This window comes from Dipteris shenzhenensis, chromosome 24, assembly GCF_047967505.1.
Source record: "Dipteris shenzhenensis isolate YYH24624 ecotype China chromosome 24, Dip_SZ_1.0, whole genome shotgun sequence".
Lineage (NCBI taxonomy): Eukaryota > Viridiplantae > Streptophyta > Polypodiopsida > Gleicheniales > Dipteridaceae > Dipteris > Dipteris shenzhenensis.
This window is the reverse complement of record NC_141619.1, coordinates 35,536,218-35,552,390: the sequence shown is the minus strand read 5'-3', so window position 1 is coordinate 35,552,390 and position 16,173 is coordinate 35,536,218. Positions and strand designations below refer to the sequence as shown.

At 45.9% G+C, this 16,173-nt stretch overlaps 1 protein-coding gene across 2 annotated transcripts in view; it reads right to left on the bottom strand.

Moving 5' to 3' along the window:
- LOC147886544 (calcium uptake protein, mitochondrial-like) overlaps positions 1-16,173 on the bottom strand; it is a 94,970-nt gene that overhangs the window by 31,298 nt on the left and 47,499 nt on the right. For both annotated transcript variants that reach the window (XM_087395513.1, XM_087395514.1), the window contains exon 5: positions 8,898-9,111. In XM_087395513.1, the coding sequence (XP_087251639.1) occupies positions 8,898-9,111 (214 nt within the window). The remainder of the gene's footprint in view (positions 1-8,897; positions 9,112-16,173) is intronic.

Below are 16,173 nucleotides of genomic sequence, written 5' to 3'. Positions count from 1 at the left end.
TCTTGATGCAATCTTTGAGATAGTCACTTATCTCCACAGAGTCAGGGATTTCGATAACATGACATTCAGATAGCACGGATTGCCATGGCTAGCCCTAACTTCATCTATTGCATTAGAGGGTATGCTTTGGACACGCAGATGGTTTGCAGGTTTGGGTCTACAGATGGACAAACTGCCACTGTTTCAGTATACCCTTGAGTCTGCATCCATCCCACTCTCACCTACCATGAGGTAAGCCATGGCATTGTTTTTTTTTTTTTTTTTGGCAAAAAAGAGACTTCTATTAAGTATTAAAGAAAATCGTTAGAGCAAGCTCCATACCGGAATACGGGATACACCATGCAATGCATGAAAAGCTCAAGAGCCAAAAAGAAAGGATTGGGGCTGATAGTGCCATCTCAATCCGGTAGCAACCTCCGAGAAAAAGGGAGAACCCCTCCAAACTCGAAGAGGCTGCCTGTGAAGGGCCCTGCATGCTAGCCCATATGGCTATCAAAGTGTGAACCGTGTCACTCCAAATACCCGTTAACACCTGTGATGGGTGTATCTAGGTGTCATCCAAGGCCTCTGTGCATCTGGCTCTCCAAATGTGGCAAGAGGAAATGCTAGCCAAAATCTCCCAAGAGGTGTCCACTGAAACATGTGAAGCTCTGAAAGGAATATGTGGCACATCCTGAAGAGAGCAGGGCTCTATCACCTGTCGGCGGATCGAGAGTGCCCAAGAAGAAGGCTCACCCTCATAAAACACCCGGGGCCCAGTAAGGGATAACCATGCGATCGAGCCCCAAGTCATGAAGAAAGGGGAAGTATGAAAAATGTTGAGTATTCGAGCAACTCCTTTCCAAACAATTATCGCTTGATTGCAGTCCCAAAGGCAATGTCACACTGACTCCTTTGCAGAATGACAGCAAGGGCAAGTGGGATCAGCGCCAAATCGTGATCTCCACAGGTTCACTGCAATCCCTCCATGAATAGAAAGCCAAAAGAAAAGAGTGATCTTTCAATTTCTCAGGGATTTCTAGAGCCTCCTCCAGAAATTCCTACGCACATCTGCGGTGATGAAGAAGCTATCCCAATGGGGGGCTCTGGAGGGAATCCAACCTCTACTGCTCAGCTGAAATCTCCTGGCATTACCAACCGTGAACCGAAAGAAGGGAATCCCCCTCTCTCGGTGCCCATGATCTATCCACTCCCACTCTTGTGGGTCCCACTGCAAGCACCTGATAGGTGCACCTCCATATAACCACAACCTCCAGGATCCCAGGGCCAAGAGCAGAGGGTCGGGGTCTAAGTATCACTGCAAGCCCGCTCCATGGTCCACAAAACCAGCAATCCTGACAGGCTGAAAGGCAACCTCTAGAAGAATATCATCCGTGGATCTAGAGAGTATACCTCCATTCCCAACGTCAAAGACTAGAGCATCTTCCCCGAGACCTCGAAGAGCGATCACCTGTAGAGGAACTGCTGTCCTCGAAAAAGCTCCCATCCAAGGAAGTAATAGGCATCTCAACTATCCAATCCACCGGGGTGGCTGCATCTAGCTGCTGAATCCTGCGTGCTACCCCTCTGAGGTGACTCATGGATTGTAGCCTCTGATCCTCAGGTAGCCTGATAAAAGCCTTCCAAGTGCCTACTGTGTAGGCGAGGCCTCTCTCCCATCCAGACCACTGCATATAATGGGAAGTGCTCAGAGGTCTGCCATGCTCATCAAGTATACTATCGTTCCAAATGATTGGCTACCTATCAATCTCTTCAAGGGTAGAGGGCAGAACCCTTCGAAGAGTGTTCTTGAAGCTCCCCCAAGCTTTGAGGATGGTAGTCATGAGAGGAGAGGCAGGAGACATGAGAGAGGCAGAAGTAAAAATCCAGCGAGGGCTGTCCACCCAATCATCTCCTAAGGTAGGTGTGCAAGCCTGAATGCGTCCAAAAAAGAAATCCTTCCAAGGTTCCTGCCAGGCATGAGTCCCCTCACCACCACCTTACAAAGCAATGCCCTGCACTACAAGTCCGGGTCAATGATATTAAGGCTCCCTTCCCAAGTAGGGAGAATAATGGTCTCCCAGGCTACCCTCGCTGCAACATCTGCTGTGCCATCAAGTCCACTCCATAAAAAATTCCTGACTAGTCTAATGAGCTGAGTGATGCAATCCCTAGACCGGCACCAGCAAGAACACACAAACCAGGCGGTGGCCAATAGAACCTGGTTCACTATCACAACTCTAGTGGCAAGGTCGAGTTTGGCTGAGCTCCAAAAAAGGAGCTTTTATACTTTCTAGTACTGGGGCAAACTGCTGTGCTGGAGAGATGCCCAATCCTACCTGGCATCCCAAATATCTGACAGGAACACCCCTCTGAATCCAAGAAAAGCCAAAGTCAACTCCCCAGCCTGGAGTGTCCTCATCACTGATCCAAAAGCCAAAGGATTTATGCCAATTAATGTGTGCCCCTGCAGCTGAGCAAAAAATATCCAAGGCTGTCCGGAAAGAATCAAGTGACTGCGAAGAGGCCTCAATAAAAATAGCAGTGTCATCAGCCAACTCATAGTCAAAAAGCTCCTGCTCCTGTCTCAAGGGCAATCTCAACCCATAAAGCTCAGCCTGAGATCTAAGGAAGATACTCATAGCTTCTGCCACAAAGAGAAAGAGGAAGGGGCCTAAAGGGCATCCCTGACGAACTGATCTGGAAATCTGAAACCTGTCACCCCTTACCCCTCCAATCAAAACCTGGCTGTGGGCTGATCTGTAAAGGGAGGCTACCCCTCTAATCCATGCATCTGAAAATCCAAACCGTAGAAGAGTGCCCTCAAGAAAACCCCAATCTACTCTGTCATAGGCTTTCTCAAAGTCCAGGAGTAGAACTGCCAGCCTCTGCCCGTTCTGCATAGCTCACTCTGTGACTTCCCAAAAGGAAAATATATTATCAAATATGCTCCTGTCATGCACAAAGCTTGTCTGAGTATCATGGATGAGGTCTGGAAGAAGGGGCTGCAACCGGATGCTGATCGCCTTGGCTAGGATTTTGTACAGAGAGCCCAAAAGAGTGATGGGTCTCCAATGGGATACAAAATTCTTGTTGCCACCTTTCGGGATAAGGTGTATGAGTCCCTCGGTCAGTGAGTCAGGCATCTCACCCGAGTCCCAAATGCCCTGCAGGGCTGAAGTAATATGATCACCTATCATATCCCAAAAGGTTGTAAAAAAAGGAGTAAGACCATCGGAACCAGGGCATTTGCCCTTATGAAGGGCGGAGAGAGCACTCTTGAACTCTGTGTTGGTAAAGCGTGCATCAAGTGAGCATTAAAATAGAAAAAAATTTGCCACAATGTTGTGCCTCTGATAGATATCATGCATCTATTTGAACATCTTTTCTTAATTTCATGTTCATTTTGCTGGTGACTTCCAAGTAGAGGTTTTAAATATTCTACATTTAAAAAGCATTCTGCTTAGGAAGTCTGGAACTCTGTGTTTAATATTTTGTTGAGTTTAAGAAGTAATTGTGCCATCTTTCAGATGGCCAGTTAAAGTTAAGTTTTACAACCACTTGCTTTTCCCCTGGATATTAATAGTGCAGCCATGGATTTGGTTGCTTGCATCACTTCGGTGATGACAACAGAACAATATGTGGTTCGAATCTGGATAACCCACTGTTCAATATGAAAAATGAATTGTGCTGTTGCTACCTGGGTTATCTGTCAGACCCAATTCTGAGCTTATAAATATCTCATGGCACAAAATTTCCCATATCCTATGGCTTTCTAGCTTGTCGTAAATACATAGGTATGTGCTCTTGTGTTCTTCACATAAACACATCAGAACCCCGAAAGGGGCCTACCCATAGTAATGGTTTTCAATCCAGAGGACAGAAACATGTACAGATAGACTACGGGGTCAAGGGGGGTAGCAGTCTTGGTCTGATCGCATTTGCAGCCCTGTCACTGTCTTGAGCACAAATGAGCATGTGGATCCGCCTCAAGACTTTGTACCAGGGGAGTTACAATGTAGCATGCTATTTCTCTCCAGGCACCCATATGATGTTTCCCACCATCCACTCCCACCACATACCACCCATATGACGTTTCCCAAGACCATATAGGGACTAGCTATATGGCCACACTTCTAGAAGGCATAGATAGCCAGCACACACTTGATGCATACGAAAGCCCAGCTCCTCACTCAGCCCATCCCACATTATTGCACAACACTCATATCCATACCCTGTCAAGTTAATGGGAAACCCATGGAGGGGTCTGTTCCCCAACATTATTGCACAACACTCATTTCCATACCCTGTCAAGTTAATGGGAAACCCATGGAGGGGTCTGTTCCCCAAAACAGGAAACATGATGATGAGAGCGCAATGCTTAGGCCGCAACACTGGTAATTTGAGACCACAAAAGGACACCCAAATAGAAAATTGATGGCAAGGACAATTGATGCTTGATGGGATGCAAGCAGTGACAGTTTCTTGCTGAGTACAAGAAGCAGCTCCTCTGTAGTACTGATTCCAAAGAGTTTTGGTTAAGACTACACGTGGTCCACTAGCTCCTCTCTTTTCACTACCTCCAGGCTGAATGAAGCAGTCAAAAAGTTTCAAAATGGTAAAAGCTAAGAACTATGAAGGCCTCCAAGCTGAATTCCTAACCTACAACTCCGAGGTACTTGCTCTCTGGTCTTGGCCAAGATGTTTAATGAAGCTCTTTGTAAAGGGTACAATTTGGACCATCAACACCATAGCCTTGATCCACAAAGTAAGAGACTATACGGAAACTAGTAACTATCGGGCCATGATGGTAGTCCATTTGATGGCCAGGGTGTATGGATCAATTCTTGAGATAACATTAGTAATCAGGCATAGAAGGAAGACATGCAAATCCGAGGGACAGATAGGGTTAAAGTAGGACCATTCCACACTATAGAACGTTTTCACTCTGAAGGCCCTTATCGAGGAGACCAAACATTGGAAGCAGAAGGTTTATTGCTGCTTCGTGAACTTCATGATGCATTTGATTTGGTTCAATGGGCTTGCTTGATTTCACACCTTTCAACACTACAATTGCAGGTGATATCATATAAGAAGTTATGGCACTATATGAAAGAGTCATAAGCACAGGACACTCCAGTTTGGGGGCTTGACATAGGGTTCACTTGGGTTCAGAGGGGTGTGCCTATCAGGTATTTGGGCTGCCAGGTCGGCTTGGGTATTTCTACCACGCAGCAGTTTGCTCCCGTGTTGGAGAGCATCAAAAGGAAGCTTCTCTTTTGGAGCTCAGCCAAGCTGGATCTTGCCTCTAGAGTTGTGGTGGTTAACCAGGTCCTCTTGGCCACAGCCTGGTTTATATGTTCATGTTGGTGCCGTTCTAGGGACTGCATCATTCAGCTCAGAAGACCGATCAGGAACTTTCTCTGGAGTGGGCTTGATGGCACAGCAGATGCCTTAGCCAGGGTGGCTTGGGAGACCCTCATCCTTCCTACACAGGATGGGGGTCTCAATATTATTGATCCAGATTTACAGTGCAGAGCTTTACTTTGCAAGATGGTGGTGCGAGGACTTATGCCAGGACAGGAACCGTGGAAGGACTTTCTTATCAGCAGCATACAGGTGCACACCTTCCTCAGGAGGAGACTGGATGAGCAGTGTTAGATGGATCTTCACCACAGCACACCTCAGGTCACCTTCGTCCCCTCTCATGGTTGCCATTCTGAAAGCTTGGGCCAGTTTCAGAAGCTCTCTTCGGAGGATTCCTCCTTCCTCCCGGGAAGAGATTGATAGGCAGCCCATCATGTGGAACGACAGTATTTTAGATGATCTTGGCAAGCCACTGGGTGCCTCACTCTACATGCAGTGGGCCAGGTGGGAGAGGGGACCTGCTTCTTCTTTGGGATCTTGGAAAGCTTTCCGTAGGCTTCCAGAGGAAACCAAATCAAGGTTGACAGGACATCTCAGAGGGAGTGCAGGGAGGATCTTGCAGATTGAGGCAGCCCTTCCAGAGGCTTGGATAGACACAGATGATATGCCACTCACTTCCTCCACTTGGGCAGGTACTTTCTCGAGAGGCGGGGTTCCGCTTCAGGTCTTAGCTTTCCGAGATGCACAGGAGGATGCTTTGGTTTTTAGTGTCCAGGATGGTGGCAGATTGCTCAGGTGCACAGAGGACATCTTGCTTGAGTCTGCTTTGTAGGTCTTTTGATGCAGGGATTAGATTCAGAGTGGTTCTTAGACCCTGACCCCTAGCTACTCTCCACCGGGTCTTGGAGGCTCTGGCTCTATGGAGGAGTTCCCATTAGGTATTTACAGTGGGACCCCGGAGAGTGGGAGTGGATTGACGCGGGGCATCGAGAGAAGAGCATCCCCTTCTTTCGTTACACGGTCAGTAATGCCAGGAGATTTCAGCTCAGTAGTAGAGGTTGGAGACCCTCCAGAGTTCCTCATTGGGAGACTTTTGGTATTACTGCGGATCAGCAGAGGTACTTCTGGAGGAGGCTCTAGAAATCCCACAGGAATAGAAAGATCACTATCTTCTTTTGGCTTTCTATCCATGGAGGGATTGCAGTGAACCTTTGGAGGTCCAGATTCGGAGCCGACCCTACTTGCCCTCGTTGCCTTTCTGCTTCGGAGTCTATTCAGCATTGCTTATGGGATTGCAGACAGGCGAGATTGATTTGGATGGGGATATCCAGGATCTTCAGTCACTTTGCCCATTCCCACTTTTTATGACTTGGGGCTCGGTGGCTTGGCTTTCTCTTACAGGACCTCAGGTTTTCTATGAGGGAGTTGACTCCTCTCGGGCCATTTCGGTTCGACGTCATCGGGTTGAGTTCTGTTCGTTGGATGTGGTACCACACCGTCCTTTTACAGCTGTACATGCCTCTGTGGATACTTCTTGGGAGATTCTAGCGAGCATAGCAGCCTGGCATATCTGGAGAGCCAGATGCACAGAGGCTATGGAGGGTACTCAGGTTCATCCCTCGCACACATTGGCTAGTATCTGGACAGACATCGTACACACTCTGATGGCCGTATGGACGGGTATGCAAGGGGACTCCCGTGCAGCCTCAGCTAGGAGGGCTTCTTTCTTCAGGGAATGGAAGGATTCTCCTTTCTTCTCTGAATCTACTACAGGGTTGAGATGGCACTTTCAGCCTCAGCCTTGGCTTCTTTCCACCTCACTCTGAGGGGTTTTTTATTTATCCTCATGATTTCATGATGTATTCCGCTTTGAGCTTGCTCTCGCGGGTTTTTGTTCTTACTTAATAGAAGTCTTTTTCATGGAAAAAAAAAAAAAAGAGTCATAAGCACAATGCACATGACACAAGGCATGTCAGAGGAGGTGAGTTGCACCATTGGTGTCAAGCAAGGGTGCCTCTTGGCCCCCACACTCTCCAGGCTTTACATGGATTAGTTGGCTTCTTTTGTGGACAAACTAAGAGGACCAGGCTCCGCACTGGCAAAGACATTGTCCCTATCCTGCTTTATGCCATCAATGCTGTACTGATCTTTGACACATCGGAAATCCTTGAAAGTTGTTGGGAAACATTAGAGGCATTTTTCAAGTCACGACATATATGCCAATCTATGATTTTTAACACCAATGACACCTATCTTCATCAAGAGTCGTGTACAACATAGAGGCACAGGTCAACATTTTCAAGTCTTATTTGTTAGTAGTTCTTTGTGCTGAATGCACATATCTCCAGCAGCCACAACGCATAGCCATCCATGGACAATAGCTAGTCAAGGTGCCTCTCTTCTCTCTTTTAGCACTGTATCACTTTCTCCTTGCAGGCTTCATTGGCTGGCTTACACAATTTGGAAACTCCCAGTGTTTGTCATCTCCTTTTCTGCCACCTCTCCTCTTCTCTCTTGTGGTCTTTTTTCCTCACTCTTCATTTCCAATGATCTGATGAACCTCCTGTCATGTCAAGCTTAGAGTGGGCACATCAAGAGAATATTGGTATGGTAGGAGATGGTCAATGGACATGCCTCAAGAATGGAACCATTTGGTAGCTCCTGAGTAGCAGCATTTCTAAGCTCCATCTGCTACAAGCTGCATGGATGATAAGAGAGCTCACCTGACAAGGCTTGTCATGCCATACTCTTTGTCCTTTTCCAAAAGTGATAGTCTGAAACGAGACATCTGTCTGTAGAGTCGTGTGGCAAACTCTACAAGTATGACATCATGTAGGGTGCACCTTTTCCCATAGATCATACGTGAGAACATCCTGGCCTGTATTCTCTCAAACCCAGCCCACTTCACACCTATTAAGAATCCACTCCTAGAAATCTCCTGCATACAGGTCCTGGCTACGGACTCAAAAAGGAAGGTTTGCATATGCACATGCTGGAAATGGACCTGATAAGAGTCCAGCTGGTGAGGCGTGCCTGTTGTCAATTTGGCTTGAGCAGAGCCGATTTCAAACTAGATTGGGGCCTTGTGATATGCGTGTCCATTTCTATGTGAAATTGTGTGTGTATGCATGCTTGTGTGCACACGTGTCTGTGCATTCCATCATTTGTAGGCATGCTATACATGAGATGCTCTAGGCACTCCTTTTATGCTAGGTTGTGTCACATCATGATGTCCATAATCATAGCTTCTAACTTCAAAACACCCAAGTTTGTGAACATTACGTTTCTACTATAGAGTACTTAAAAACATGATCTATCAATAAAGAATGAAAAATGTACAATTTGAAAAATTAGCTCTTCATTATTCCTTACAAAATGTGTGCAAGTTTGCACATACCACACACTAATTGAATACACAGGAAACATTAGGAATCACTTTCAGCAGCAGCATCATCATCATCTTGACATTGAGGTGAAAACATAAAAAGTGCTCTCAATTTGTCTAGGGTAACAAGGTAAGTGACAGAAACTGCAGGAGCTGTTACACAAACCTCTTCATGTAACTCTCTAAGGAACATCTCGAAATCCTTATGCTTCAACAGCTTTCCCCCATCATTCCCAAAAAAAAATTCCACGAGACCCCCCGTCTCTAAACTTCTTTCTGGCTTCAATCTTGTACGAAGACCATCACGCTGAAGAGAACTTTGCCTTGAGCGAGACCTCATCACTTCCATCACCTTCTGAAATTCTTCTCTATCTATCATTCTAGCATGGAGAAAGCCCCTCCATTAGTACAGAAGAATCAAGGAATCACTCCAAAAGCAAAAAAAAACGAATCTATCCATAGAGAATACTCCGTCCCCTAGCCCCCCCCCCCCCCCCCCCCACCCCCTCTCTCTCTCTCTCTCTCTCTCTCTCTCCCTCCCTCCCTCCCTCTCTCTCTCTCTAGAAGTGATGCATGCATTATACATGATATGATCATGTTAAAGTCCACGTGAGACCCTTCAAGATCTATGGGACTGGGATCACTATCAACTAATAGTGATCCCTTACATCTTGTGAGAGAAAGTATTACAAACTTGTTATGTATTGAGTACTTGTTGGGCTACCTTGTGTGCTAGACCTAGTACCTTGTTGCGATGTTTCAGAATCTCTTTCAAGTAGCTTCTTAGCTTTTTGGCTGGCTGCGCCAACAGCTTTTCTAGATCTCTGTTGTGCCCATAGCTTCTCTGATGTGTGCGTAGGCTCTACATCTTAGGAGTACATGCTTTTCATTTTCTACCTCCCTCATGGGACAGATTTTACAGGTTCTTGCCTCTCTGGAGATTCTGTGTCTTTCCCATCTACCCTCTCTACCTCGAGATCATGTGAACTAGTTCTGATTTTGCAAATTAGATGCCTTTTGAATGTTGAAATATCTTCGTTAAGATCATGTGAACTACTTCTGATTTTGAAAATTAGATTCCTTTTGAATGTTGAAATGTCTTCCCCAAGATATTTCTGCATTCCATAGCTGTCCATTGAGCTAATTTCCTGCGTATAAAACTGCATTTTTGTTCCTGGGGTATGCCAGAGTTTCTGTAGCATTTTTTGTGTCACAACAACAGAGGTATCTAAAAAATCTATTGAGGATCAGCCAGATACAAAGCTAGGAAATTACAAGTACTTGGACTAGCACACAAGCTAGCCCAACAAGTACTAGCTACATAGCAAGTCTATAGTATTTTCCTTCATCGTATGTAAAGATCACTATTTGTTAATAGTGATCACCAGTCCCATAGATCCTGAAGTGTCTCAAGAGGACTTTAATACAATCATATCATATCATCTCTCTCTCTCTCTCTCTCTCTCTCTCTCTCTCTCTCTCTCTCTCATCTCGATATCCTTACACTTCAATAGCTTTCCACGATCATTCCCAAAAAAGAATTTCATGAGACCTCCAGTCTCTACACTTTTCCTAGATTCAATCTTATACGAAGACCACCACGCTGAAGAGACTTTGTGAAACCGGCCTTCAGTTTCCTAAAGGGCAGTAGACTATAACTTGCATTGCATATTCATTACTCACAGCCACATTTGCATCATTTCCAACCACTTAACTTTAAACAATACCACTTAGAAACAATTGGAGAAATAACTGGATGGAGGCTAGAGTGCCCCTGCTCAATGAAATCAAGTACAAGACACCACACTCGCCCCAAACACTTGGCGCCCCTTCCGGTATTTATTTATTTCTTTAGGAATGAAATTGGTACATACAACAAGGGCTCATCCTTGTGCTCTGCCCCACGGGCAAGTCCACTGTCCAGGCCAAACCTTGGCTATAACCTGCATTCCATCCTAGTGCACACACTAGCACCCAAGTGCCAAGGCATTCACCATTTGTCCATGACCAATTGTGTAAAGGTATCCAAGCATTCCACAAAGACTGTAACCAACTGTTAATGACCAAGCATCCAGACACTTGACCTGGCAATTGTTCTTGAGGAGCTACCGAAGCATAAGCTGCTTGTCAATGCCAAGAAAAGTGAATTCTTCATGCATGAGATCCATTTTCTCGAGCACATTGTTTCAAAGGATGGAGTTAGGATGGACCTTGCCAAGGTAGAGGCCATCAGGAATTGGCCACACCTAAAGAACACATCCATGAAGTACGCAGCTTTCTAGGCTTGTGCTCGTACTACAAGAGGTTCATTCGGTATTTTGCAGAGATTGCATCACATGGACTTACCCCCTTATTTTTCAGTTGCACGTAATCTTTCAATTGCTCATATAAGGAGGGGTGAGATCCTCAAGCATGAGATAGGTATCCTTGGATGCCCTCCAGAGAGAGGAGCAGAAGAGGCCTACAGATGCTTGGATTCAGGAGTGCCTTGTTGCAGCAAGGGCCCAGCAGAGCAATCACTTTTAAATCAGACATCAGAGTATGCCTTTCATGCGAGAGAGTCATTTTGGACTCAGATGGGAGCTAGGGTCAACAAGCCGTTCTTCTCTACTGTTGGCCCCAGACATAGTAGGGAGAGTGTCTCACAGCTTGTTGACTCAGGTGGACTTCTTCAAACACATCCAGATGCCGTCTTGCAGGTTGCCACCAATTTCTATGCCTCCCTTCTTACAATAGATTCTGACACTCATGCCACAGATGATGCTAGAGTGGTTATTTCACGACACTTACCTGGGTTGGTGACAAGGGATATGACTGTCTCACTGGTAGTACCCTTCACCAACATAAAGTTCAAGATTGCTCTCTCTGCCCTTCACAAGGGCAAGTGTCCTGGTTCAGATGGACTTACCCCCATATTTTTCAGTTGCTCGTATCAGGAGGGGTGAGATCCTCATGCGTGAGATAGGTATCCGCCGGCAATTGGCTGCCCTCCAGAGAGAGGAGCAGAAGAGGCCTACAAATGCTTGGATTTAGGAGCGCCTTGTTGCAGCAAGGGCCCAGCAGAGCAGTCACTTTTAGATCAGAGAGCAGAGTATGCCTTTCATGCAAGAGAGTCATTTTGGACTCAGACGGGAGGTAGGGTCAACAAGCAATTCTTCTCTACTCTTGGCCCCAGACATAGTAGGGAGAGCGTCTCACAGCTTGTTGACACAGGTAGACTTCTTCAAACACATCTAGATGCCGTGTTGTAGGTTGCCACCGATTTCTATGCCTCCCTTCTTACAATAGATCCTGACACTCAGGCCACAGATGATGCTAGAGTGGTTATTTGGAGATACTTACCTGGGTTGGTGACAAGGGATATGAATGTCTCACTTGATGCACCCTTCACCAACGTAGAGTTCAGGATTGCTCTCTCTACCCTTCACAAGGGCAAGTGTCCTAGTTCAGATGGACTTACCCCCTTATTTTTCATTACTTTTTGGGATCAGATTGGGGATCACATTACTTCAGCTCTGCAGGGTGTATGGGACTCGGGTGAGATGCCAGACTCACTTATGGAGGGCCTCATTCATTTGATTGCGAAAGGGGGTTGCAGGAATTTAGTGTCTCAGTGGAGACCGATTACCTTGCTGGGTACCTTGTACAAAATCCTAGCTAAAGCTATCAGCCTTCGTATGCAGCCCTTTCTTCTAAATCTTATCCATGATACGCAGACGAGATTTGTGCATGGCAGGAGCATCTTTGATAACATTTTCTCATTTTGGGAGGCTTAGGATTGGGCTATGCATAATGGCCACATGCTGGCCATTCTACTCTTGGACTTTGAGAAAGCTTATGACAGGGGCTTTGTGGAGGGCACACTTACTCGTTTTGCTTTCTCATATGCATGGATCAGAGGGGTTTCAGCCCTCTATAGATCAGCCCATAGCCAAGGTTCTTATTGGTAGAGTTAGGGGGGATGGGTCTGAGATTACCAGATCAGTATGCCAAGGATGCCTCTTCGCCCCCTTTCTAGTCCTATTTGTGGCTGAAGCTATGAGCTATTACATTAGAGCTCAAGCTGGTATTGTAGGGATCAGGCTTCCTTTCAGGCAGGAGGATGAGCTCTTAGACAGTGAGTTGGCAGATGATACAGCTGTTTTTTTATATGCCACTTCACAGACACTGACTTCATTCAGGACGGCGTTGGATTTGTTTTGCAAAAGCAGCAGGGAAACTTCCTCCTGCAGCCTATACTAGTCCAGAACAGCTTCAGAAGCCACCACGCAGCTAAAAACACGTGCAGAAAGGTCCAGCACAACAAAAGACAACCTCGGGCACCCCGATGGAGGCGGCACACATCCGTACGGATCTGTACATCCATGCGAACGTTTGTACAATCCGTACGAAAATGTTCAAAAAGTTAAAAAATGACTCTTGGCAATTCCTAGAAGTGCATACTTGCCTTGGAACAACTGAAATAGGCTTAAAACGACTGAAAAAAGCCTTGAAATAGCTGAAATAGCTCAAAAACTGCACAGGAACAATTGAAAACGTCCAGCACCTCTGGGAGAGTGAGGGGAGAGAGATGGAAGGTGGGGGAAGGGCGTACATACACATGCATGACAAATGGCACCTCCTTCTTGCCATTTTTCCCTTCATTAAAGTCCTAACCCCCATACCAAGAACAACGTTGGTTGTCCTTGGGCCCAACTTTTAGATCCCTCTTTTAAAGCCTTTGCCTTGCCCCTAGGACCTAGTGGTGCACCTAGACTTTGCCCCTAGGAACTTCTAGGAAGTGTGCACTTCCTCTAGCCAGTCAAACCATTACAACACTTAACCATGGTTAACCTCGAGTTAAGCATAGGTTGAGCTACGAAGATACTTTACATCACTTTTCACATCCCTGTGACATACCCTCTTCTTAAAACAGCAAATTACCTAGGTTACTGTGGAAAAATTACAAATAGGCAGAAATAGCCCATACTGGAATACACATCATCTGTAAGATACAACTTGCAATGATAATATGGGCTAGGAGAGCTTGAGAGTCCATCCATACATCAATGCATCCTCTGTGTCGAGTGTCGCGAACACCCATCATGGAGACCTCATGGCAGAAATATTGTCAGCAAGCAGTATCTCGGGTGAGACAATCGGTGCCACTAAGCGATCTCCAGATACATGAGCAGTCTGAATCAAGGAAGGGGAGGTGCTACCCTCCTCTCGAGCATGAGGCAATGCTCTAGATCTCTGCTCTATTGAACTTGTAGGAGCCTGTACTGCAGTGGGCGCAAGCTAAAACGCATCCAGGTAGAGCTGCAAAATCTGAGGTGACTCTACCATGTCACACTCCTCCATCCACCTTGCATCCAGTGCAGGATAAATCCTAAACTTCACCAGGTAGTGACGGGAAACTCTACCTTTCACTTTTCTTTCTATATGTGCCAAAATCTGTTCTGGAACCAAGATTTCATCCTTTTCTTCCACCTCGGTCTGATCCTCATGAAGCAGGTCAGCAGGCACATAATCCTGGAAAGGCTGATTTCGTATAGATGATGAGAGGGCCCTCCATGAGAGTCTTCGTTGGCCCTACATCAGTCCAGCTGAGCTGTCTAGATGATGATGTAGAATGAGACATCTATATGGAGGGATCTCACAAGCAAACTCCACCATGATAATATCATGTGGAGTGAAGCTCTTCCCTTGGATCACGCGAGACAGCATCACGACGTGTAGTCTCTCAAAACTGGTCCACTTATCCTCTCTAAGTCTAAGGTCCAAAGCTTCAATCTTCGTGAAGACATGTAATCTGTCCATCCATTGATTTGCCCGCTAGTCATAAAGCTTCAATCTTCGTGATGACATGTGCGTATAGAGCGGCTGGTCTGACTAAAGAATCAAACATGATAGACTCCATGTTCAGATGCTGGAATCATGCCTAGAAGCATGGGTGTGTCAAATGCATATGTAGTCCCTTTGCTATGTCAGAGATTAGAACAACGTCATCGGCAGAATGCAATATAGGTATGGCATTCTGTGCCAAAGTCTAGCCTTGGCCTTCCAGTGTGTCCACAAAAAAGGCCAGCTCATCAATGTATAGGCCAAATAGGTTGGAGGATAGGGGCAACCTTGTTTCAATGGAGCTTCTTACCTCCTCTAACAATCCCTATGTCGTGCGTTCTCTGCCCATAACTCTCTCGTGTAAAGTCACAACTGCCCATATAAGATCTTGTGGGATATCTAAAGCTCGGAGGTGTGCAATGAGGTAGACCTGTGGTATTAAATTGAAGGCCTTCTAAATTCACAAAGCAGTAATATGTTTTTGTTTTTGAAGATGTGGTCTAGTGTCAAGCCTGCCTGCCTAGTCACTCACATGTCCGCCCTCTCAGTGTATGCAACTAGTGCGTATCTAAAGAGTCAACCCATACGCCTTATCTATCAAGTGGCCCACCATGATAGTTTGGGAGCTGCTTGCATCCATGGGATCTCCTACTTTGTGAATGGGTATGATGGTGTTTGCGGTCCAAGAAGTGGGGGAGCCTATACAAAAGTTTCATTGAATAGCTTGGCTGGGATTAGAGCAAGCATCTTCCAACCACGGATTAGGAGTTTGCTTGGAGGCCCTTTTGATCCTTGGCCTTCCCATTTTGCAGCTTCTTAATGGCCTCTTTTTGGCGGCCTATGGTGGTGAACTCTAGAGTGTGGAAGTAGTGGGAAGGGGTGTGTCTTCTTACAAAAGGCTTTCGACTCAAAACACACAGCCGATCCATAAGCCAAGATAAAATGACGAGAACCAGATTGATCAATCAATAGCTTGACCTCAGAGTTGATGTTGCGACATATCTCTTTGATTCCAAGACACACCTATCAACAAATCTAATGGTGATAATGACATGCCTCAACTTTTCGCTCACAAAATGTGATAACGATTATTGACACTACGATTATTGATCTATACTACGTGCTGCATGCATATCTAGAATGCAAAGTCATCATAGTTGGTGCCATTGACGACACACAGGCCTCGCATCTCCTCTGCAACCGCATGCGCACTCTGATTGCTAGTAGTTGCTGCCTCCTTGCTTTTCTTGCCTTGGGCTTCTCTCTTCCGATAGCAAAAGTCCTTGTGCCCAGATTTGCCACAGTAAGTGCATTTCATGTCTTTCTTTTGCACCTTCTTGTTGTTCTCCACTAGGTACGCATTATCTCGAGAATTATACTCACGTTTATGACTCCTTTCTTCATCCAAAGGAGTGGAAACCATCTTATTCACGGTCACCTCACCATTCACACGAAGAATCTTTACTATATTGTCGTAGGAGGAGGGAAGACTCGACAAGAGTACTACCTTCTTCTTTTTTTAAACGTAGATCCAGCACAAGATGGATCGCATCCTATTGTTCTCCAAGGGTCGCCTGTCTCATAGCTTTGAGTCCCTGAAGCTCTACAAACCAGCT